The 8,762-nt window shown below is 41.2% G+C and overlaps 1 protein-coding gene across 1 annotated transcript in view; it reads right to left on the bottom strand.

Annotated features, from left to right (window-relative positions):
• Positions 1 to 2,943: 2,943 nt before the first annotated feature.
• The window catches only part of POGLUT1 (protein O-glucosyltransferase 1), a 28,004-nt gene continuing 22,185 nt past the window's right edge, over positions 2,944 to 8,762 (bottom strand). Inside the window, exons 8-11 of the mRNA XM_043594240.1 lie at positions 8,555 to 8,613; positions 7,352 to 7,519; positions 6,148 to 6,204; positions 2,944 to 5,456 (exon numbers count right to left, since the gene is read on the bottom strand). Of these exons, the coding sequence (XP_043450175.1) occupies positions 5,300 to 5,456; positions 6,148 to 6,204; positions 7,352 to 7,519; positions 8,555 to 8,613 (441 nt within the window). The 3' untranslated portion in view covers positions 2,944 to 5,299. The remainder of the gene's footprint in view (positions 5,457 to 6,147; positions 6,205 to 7,351; positions 7,520 to 8,554; positions 8,614 to 8,762) is intronic.

Below are 8,762 nucleotides of genomic sequence, written 5' to 3'. Positions count from 1 at the left end.
TGGGTTTTACTCTCCCCCTCTTTTCATATGCTTACTCTTCCTCAAAAGGCAAGACAACTGGAATTTCTTTGATATTCCAGCAATAATTTCCCTTCAGTACAGCCTGCGCTAACATATGCTTTGAGGTATTGTTTTTATTTTATTTTTTTAAAGGTTGCTTTATTTTTTTTTAAATCTTTTTTAATGTTTATTTCTTTTTGAGACAGAGACAGACCATGAACGCGGGAGGGCCAGAGAGAGAGGGAGACACAGAATCCTAAGCAGGCTCCAGGCTCTGAGCTGTCAGCACAGAGCCCGACGCAGGGCCCGAACTCATGAACAGTGAGATCATGACCCGAGCCAAAGTCGGAGGCTCAACCATCTGAGCCACCCAGGCGCCCCAGGTATTGTTTTTATTGAAACACACGCATTTGAAGGTTGCGTGGGTGGCTCAGTCAGGTAAGCGAGGGACTTCGGCTGAGGTCGATCTCATGGTTTGAGTTCCAGCCCCACATTGGGTTTGCTGCGGTCAGCACGGAGCCTGCTTGGGATCCTCTGCCCTCCCCCCCCCCCCCCCCCCCCCCCGCTATTCCCACGACTTGTGTTCTCTCTCTCCCCCAACCCCCACCCCCCGCCAAATAAATAAACTTTAAAAACACACACGCATTTGAAATATTCCCAAATGGTTTGTGGAATTTCATTTTACTGGCAACCAAATATAGTCCCTTATTTTTTGCCAATCCTTAACCCTCCTTTATTCCCTTCTAGATGTAATTCAAAACTGCTACACTCTTTTAGTAGAATACAGTGAATAGAATTTCGGAATTTGATAGCTGGAATTCTAAAGAAAAGGCCCAGAGGAGTAATTGACTACAGTCACCACCTGAATTAGTGACAGTCATCTGGGAGACAGGATTAGGTTAGCTCCCATCATAGCACTTACTATACTGCATCACAACTTCCTATTTGCTGATGTGTCTCAACAGACTAACTCTGAGGTCAGAGACCAGGTATATACATCTCTATATCCAGGACCTAGCATGGTGTCTAGCATATAGGTTGTTGAATGAAGAATTCAGATTCCCTGACTCCTGGCTTTGACTCCAGGTTGTTGTTTATCCCATATGGATAGGAGTGGGGACCAGGACAAAGTCTCAAGTCCTGAAAGCCCAAGAAAATGGCTGTGAAGTCTGTCATCTACATGTAGGAAAAGTTAAATGCTTGTGATGATTCCAGAATCATTCTGGGGTGTGGGAGGACTTTCAATAGTGGAGCAGGGATGTTGGGAAGTTACTAATGAAGTCATTTATGTACAACTCAAATGTCCCCAGAACTCACTAACCTGTAGGTACAAATGATGTCTTTAATGGGCAAATTTCACTAACTCCATAGCTGCTTTCTTTGGGTAACTTTGTAAGGTTCCCTTTGCCACTTCAAGAAGTCCCCAGACCTTTGGTGACTGCTCACACTGTTCCTGCTATTCCATCTTAGCTTCTCAGATTCTACCTTCTGTCACACTCCCACACTCCTGTTTCTCCAAGCCCCGAGATCTTACTTTTTTTTTTATCACTGCAGAAATATTCCCCTTCCTCTGTTGTGTGCCCTTTTTGAGGGGTCTCAGAGCAATGCTAAGCCAAAAGGTGTTATGAGGTTTATTTGGACTACTCTGTTTCAGTACAGCTTTCTCCTCCCTAGCATGTGCCCTTGCCACTAGAGTAAAGGCATCAAGGAAGGATTTCAGTATAGTCACCACACTACCCGGAACCACCATTTGCCTATCCTCAGCCCTTGTTGCTGAGTTCTACTCATAGAACTCAATAGCTTCTTCTCCCATTGTGAGTTTCTCTTAGGGGTCAGAAGTTTTCCCTTTCCCTGCTAGGTTCTCACCAGATACTGCCCTTGCTACATATATTACAGTTTATTGTATTACATATGACAAACTGTTTTCACGGATAGAAAGAATGAATTTTGAGAATTCCCAAGGATTCCATTTACCTCATTTATTTGCCCCTCAAAGCATAACCCAATTTTTACCTCCATGAAGATTCCCCGTTATACTAGATGGAAATTTCTTCCTCCTCTGAACTCCAAATTCACATTGTCTGTATGAAAAATTGGCCTTATGATTAAGGCCTATGTCACCTTAGTCACCTTCTGCCTGTGATATCTCTCATATTGTTATTTACTTTATCATCTCAACCACAGAGCCCCTTGAGGATAGGAAGCCTGTTGTAAACATTTTCTTATTTCCCACTGTTTATGCACAGTAGATGCCAAGCAGTATTTGATAAATATTAATTTGTAGTTGTAGCCCTCTGCCTTACCCATAGCACCTTACATCTGGATGCAGTAGGATTATCTTAAGTGATGGCATAAATGGATGCATGGGAAGATGGATATTTATATACTTGTGTGTGTCCTTGTTTGTAGTCAGTGTAGGGGTCAAGGGTAGGGAAGTATCTTCTTTGGAGCTGAACCAAAGGAGCCCATTAAATTTTTTTCTCTTGGGAATTTCAGGCTGCAAGACAGAGCCTGGCAGTCTCTTGAACTGCATACAGTAGCACTCTAGAACAGTCCAAAACTCTTGCTGATGTTCCTGGAGTTTCCCTGCTTTCTTTCTTCCTAACTGCTATGAAATTTGTTTAGATTCTTTGAGATGCCCTCATAGTCTTCCAAATAAGTTCTTTTGCTTAAAGTAGCTAGAAGTTTCTGTTCTTGGCAATGAGGAGAACCTGACCTGCCACAGTAGAATAAGGCGTGACACTGACAACATCACACAGAGGATGCTCTCCAGATAAAGAAGAGCATGACTGTGTTATCCATGTATGCCACTTCATTCAAAAAAACTATTCTCTCTCTCTTTTTTTTTTTTCTAAGAAAAGTATGGCCTTTAGCCCTCTGAGGAGGAAAGGGTAAGTTTGGGTCCTACGTAATGTTAACAACAAACAACACAACCTTTACAAATTATGGGGATAAAAATTATTTTCAAAAACATACATTTTTCATATTGTTACACACCATCCTCATATCACCTATACTGAGGTAAACAGATAAGTATAAAATCTGAATAACATTTGCTGAATTTAAATACAAAGATCCCCTTATTGACTATTCAAAGGGCAGATGAGAATCTGCATTGATCCAACTCTTACAGTCTTATCCAGTTCCCCTTAGGAGCAAATGGCTAGTCAATCTGTAAATAGGATCTAGTTAAGTCAACTGTCTCCATCCATCCATCCATTCTTCCTTTCAATGATTCTTTAGTATCTACTGTGTGAGGCACTGTACTGGATAATGGAGACCTCAAGATGAATAAAACATGATTCCCACCCATCAAGAAGCCTACAGAACAGTAGCAGAAATAGTCAAATAACCACAGTGTAATGTGATATATAACACAGGCACGAGCAAAGTTTTATCATAGCCCCTAACTGCCTAATGGAATGAAAGAAAGGATCCAGAGACAGGATGCTTGAGCTGGAACTTGAAGCAAAATGGGAAATTCACAGGGAAATGCAGAAAGCTCTTCATTCAAAGAAGAGAAAATTCTGTTTCTAGTTTAGTGACAGGAAAATTAAAACAGAGAAAGATAACATCTACTGGGACTTCATACTGACAAGGCAACACCACTGTACAACACAGAAATCCAGACTGCTTATCGTTAGACTTCTAGCACCTAAGGACATGGTCCCCATGAATTTTTAATGCTCAGAAACAAAACATCTAACTTTCAATGTCTGCCTTATTCTATGCAATGATCTTACCAAGGATATTCAACTCCTCCTCTAAGAAGGTCCTTAGACTTAAACATTTATGGAAGGGAGTTTAAAAAGCCAAATACTTGCGGCACCTGGGTGGCTCAGTTGGTTAAGCATCCAACTTCGGCTCAGGTCATGATCTCGTGGTTTGTGAGTTTGAGCCCCGTGTCAAGCTCTGTGCTGACAGCGCAGAGCCTGGAGCCTGCTTTAGATTTTGTGTCTCCCCCTCTCTCTGCCCCTCCCCTGCTCATGCTCTGTGTCTGTCTCTCAATAATAAATAAATGTTAAAAAAAATTATTTTAAAAAAGCCAAATACTTTCCTCACTAATGGAATAAAATCCCTGATTTTATATGACTGAACCTCACATTTACTAATTTTGAAACAAACTAATATACGGAACAGTTCTTAAGAAGCAAAGGAAAAGAGCAGATTTAATGTGGAAAAGTTGGGCCAAAGGGACAGAATGGTTCTGAGTCATCAAACTCTATGGGTTTTCATCTAAAAATTTTTCTTCACTTTTGACTATAAAAGGGAGAGCATCCTGAGAGATTAAACCACTATCCAAATGTGTTTTTCAAAAAGGGAAAAAAGGGAAAAAGAGGCACTCCAACATGGATTTGCACTGAAATATTTCCTACATGAGTAAGTGCTCAACTTGGATGATCTAAACCCCAATAACATTTCATAGATGAAGACACTTTGAGGTCCCTGCATGCCCTTGCGGCTGTGGACACTGCTGCCAATTTAAAGAGGAAAAATATTAAGGGTGTGTAAGGAGTGAGGAAAATTTGCTGTTTTGTGCACAGTTCCTTTAAAGAGTGAGGACTACTTTCTAAATTTATTAAGAGGTTTTTGTCTTTTTTTAAAATAGAGACCATAAAAAGAAGTAGTGTGTGAAGGCACAAAAAAGGGGAACTTGAAATCCAATTGCAATAATTACTCATGCAATTGGCCCCTTTCTCTGTGGCGTTATAGAAACCTCCTGAGTACCAAAAAGCTTATGCTTTTACAAAAGAGAACTGCCACATCATTGCATGGCACAACTACTGCTTCCTTAGACCTTTCAGGAAATGATCCCCAAGTGGTTTTCACTAGCCCCATAGGGCTTCCTACATTAAAATACAGTGACCAAGATTAGCCTAGAATAACTGAACTGCAGAGATGAGTTATACTAGTTCCAAATGATTAGTTTTCTGCTCCAAATGATGGGACAAAGTATCCTCTGACGGACATAGTTGATTTCACAGTGATGGACATACATGTATGGATGATCTGAGGCACAAGCTGTGATTGGTCTTAAGAAAATGAAAGGTGGAATTGGGTTCAACACCCAAATCTCATGATTTCTGGTCCTTATTCAGCCAAAGCGTTGAGCTGCTCCGAGTCCATATTATACACATTTCTGATCTTTCTCAGTTGTCTGGGTGCAGCATGATAAGGAAAACCAGGTATTTGGCTTGATAACAGTATTCAAGGTAGAGGTGCCACGCTCATGGTAAGCTTCTCACCACAGGATATCTGAGAGCTGCTGCCAGAGAGGACTGTGGTCCAATGATGATGCCTAGAGTTCAGTTTTCAAAATTTTAGGAATAATCTGATCATAGCCTTTCCTTCTTGTTACATTATAGGACAGGAATTTAGAGTATTCAGTCAACAGGTTCTCCCAGTAACAGGTGATGTCATCCATCTGCAAGTGGTTCATAATAAACTGGCTTCCCCTAGAGATGAGATTAATAAGAACACTTAAAGCACAGCATTTAATAATACTAATAGCTTACATCTAAGTGCTTACCTTGTGCCAAGTCCTATTCAGATGCTTTATATGAATTAACTCTTTTGATCTGCAGAGCCAACCCTATAGCCATCATATCCACACACATGCACTTAGCAATAGAACTTAACTTTTTTTCTTAAAAATAAACATATAAAGAGTGAATTCTCAGAAATTTTGTACTTGTTTAATTACCTGAAAGATTTCAGTCTACTTCTATAAAGGATGGGCTTGGGACATATGTGAATGTGTGTGTTCCCTCTGGAAAGTTGTTTTTTTTTTTAATTTTTTTTTTTAACGGTTACTTATTTTTGAGAGACTGAGAGAGACAGAGTGTGAGCAGGGGAGGGGCAGAGAGAAAGGGAGACACAGAATCCAAAGCAAGCTCCAGGCTCTGAGCTGTCAGCACAGAGACCGATGCAGGACTTGACCCCACAAACTGTGAGATCCTGACCCAAGCCAAAGTCAGATGCTCAACTGACTGAGCCACCCAGGCGCCCGCCCCCCAGTAAGTTTTAATTCTGATTATCTCTGTAGAATGAGAACGAAATCCAGATATCACCATGATAACAATAGTCATGTGACTTTAGTTGGGGATGATAAAGTAAAATAGATAAGGAAAAATGAATAGAACTTACCTTTCAGCAATTTCTTGAGCCATGTCATCATTTGCTTTTACAAAATGCAACAGCTCCCTAAAATGGAAAGAATCATTAGTCTCTAAAATATACACTGAGCTAAGAAAGACCACAGACTGAGGTCTATGGTTAATCTCTAGATAGGTGGATAATTGGTTATTTCTTTTTTATTTTACCTCATTTTTTAAAATGTTTTATTTATTTTTGAGAGCATACATGTAGGGGAGGGGCAGAGAGAGGAGGACAGAGGATCTGAAGCGGGCTCTGCACTGACAGCAGCAAGCCCAATGTGGGGCTCAAACTCACAAACCACCACATCACGACCTGAACCAAAGTTGAACTCTCAACCAACTGAGCCTCCCAGGTGTCCCTGTTTCTTTTCTAAAGCAAAGACATTTGGGTCCTTACAGGACAAAAACAACAACAACAACAAAAGCCTCCACACAGGCTAAAGGCAACCTGTTGTAGATTTGGGACATACTTGAGAAAATAGAGAAATATTCAATGATACACATCAAAAATCAATAGTGAAAAAAAAATTACCCTCCTGTCTCTTGCTGTAGCCCCTAGAAGAGGGCCCTGGTCTCATGTTTCTGGGCCCTTTCCATATCTCTTCCTCGTTCCTCCCATCATGTGAGAAAATTGGCCTCAGCTTCAGTGGGGTCCTCACGTATCTGAAAGTCTCTTTGATAATATAACAACATCTAATATCCCTATCTTTAGTCTTTGAGAGATAAGCACTTTTCTACTGTGGACTGCCTGAACATTACATTTCAAACTAGCATTAGAGCGCTTTTTCAGATTAAATCTCACATATAGCCTAGTTGACTGGTAGCACTGTATATACAAACCACATAGAAAAAAAAGCTTTCAGGGCTCCTGGGTGGCTTAGTGAGTTAAGCATCTGCCTTCAGCTCAGGTCATGATCTCACGGTCTGTGAGTTCGAGCCCCTTGTCGGGCTCTGTGCTGACAGCTCAGAACTGGGAGCTTACTTCGGATTCTGTGTCTCCCTCTCTCTCTGCCCATCCTTTGCTTGCTCTCTGTCTCTCAGTCTCTCTCTCAAAAGTAAATAAACATTGAAAAATTTATATAAAAAAAAACTTTCAAGGGAAAAAGTCATCAGTAGTAAATGCCTTAAATGGCTGGGGACTTAGAGGCAGATTGGGGAGTCATTAGGCACTCTGCTTGGGGAGAGCCACTCACTGGACATTGGAGAGATCTGTTTTGACTGGGATATAGTGAACCCATGGCTTCAGTTGTGGATAGAAGAATTCAAGCCACTCATCACCAACATGGAAAACAAGGGAACCACACAGGAAGAGGTGTTTGAACCGGAAACTTGCGGCTACACCTCGAAAATTAAACAGATACCTGGGAAAGAAAGAGCAAAATATATTCAATACTATACACCTGCTACCACAAATAGGATCTTTTTCTTCTTATTCCCTCCTCCCCATCTCTCCTTTTATGACCCCTCTCCCTGCCCTTCCTATTTTCAGGTTTCAAGGACACATCTGCATGTCCCTGTGGGTTTCCAGGGGCTACTGGCTATTTCAGGGAATGTCAGGTGGGGGAGAAAAGAGGATTCTTTCTCCAGACAGACCTAGAGAGGGCCACAAACTGGGTCTAGATAGAGAGATGTAAGGCTCAGATGGAGAGAGTACCTTACCCTTTCCTATGAGCTTTCCTGGGCCTAATGTCTCTAGTGAGTCATGGCTCCCCAAAGCCTTGTTTTTCCCCTGGGGTACCCCACCAAAAGCACCTGCTGTTCCCCTTCTGAACAGAATTCCTCTTCTGAATTCTGGAGAAGAAAACCAGGTATACCTAATCAATCTTCAAAGAAATGCCCCCTGGAAAAAAGCTATCTTAGAAAAGAACATGGTCTTTTCAGCATTTCTCATGCATGCACCCCTGTCTCCAACTAGAGTTGCTTCTACCCTAGAGTTCCCACTATGCAGTGTAATCAGCATTCACCTCTCTGAATCCCCCTACTTCCTCCTCCTGACCTGGTTTTACTTGTTCACCTAATCCTTAGTCCTGGCATTGAATTCTAACATTTTAGTTACATATGCTTTATTCATTTTGAAATGTAAACTTTTATTAATCTGATAAATACTTTAACTTTACCTATTGGTTGGATGGGGTGTAGAGAGAAGGAATCCCATCACTTTGGTTGCTAGCAGAAAGGTCTATGGAGGCAGGGACCATTTTTTAGGGTCTCTGCAGTTCCCACAGAACTCAAGTGAGAACCCTGTACACACAGCATGTTCTCATTAAACAACAACCAGATGAATTAATAGGACTTTCATAAACCCCAGTTGGACCTAGTATTAAAGTTCTCTCCCAAAGTGAAGCTATTCCAAATGTAATAGGGAAACCAAGAGTCAGGAGTCCTAGAAGTCTTACTTGTATTTGCAGTGATCCACAAGATGGACATCCTTAGCAGCTGGCTTCCCCAAGGTGTCCTTTAAGCGAAAAGGAAGTTATTAGTATTGAGAGTGGTAGTATTTATTGAAAAGCAGTATGCAGCAAACATAGTTAAGCATTCCATCAACACGACCTCATTTCATTGTCCTGAATAAACACATTCAGAGGAATTATTATCCCATTTTAT

The sequence above is a fragment of the Prionailurus bengalensis genome, chromosome C2 (assembly GCF_016509475.1).
Source record: "Prionailurus bengalensis isolate Pbe53 chromosome C2, Fcat_Pben_1.1_paternal_pri, whole genome shotgun sequence".
Classification (NCBI taxonomy): domain Eukaryota; kingdom Metazoa; phylum Chordata; class Mammalia; order Carnivora; family Felidae; genus Prionailurus; species Prionailurus bengalensis.
Note: the sequence above shows the minus strand (reverse complement) of the source record. Positions and strands in the feature narration are given on the sequence as shown.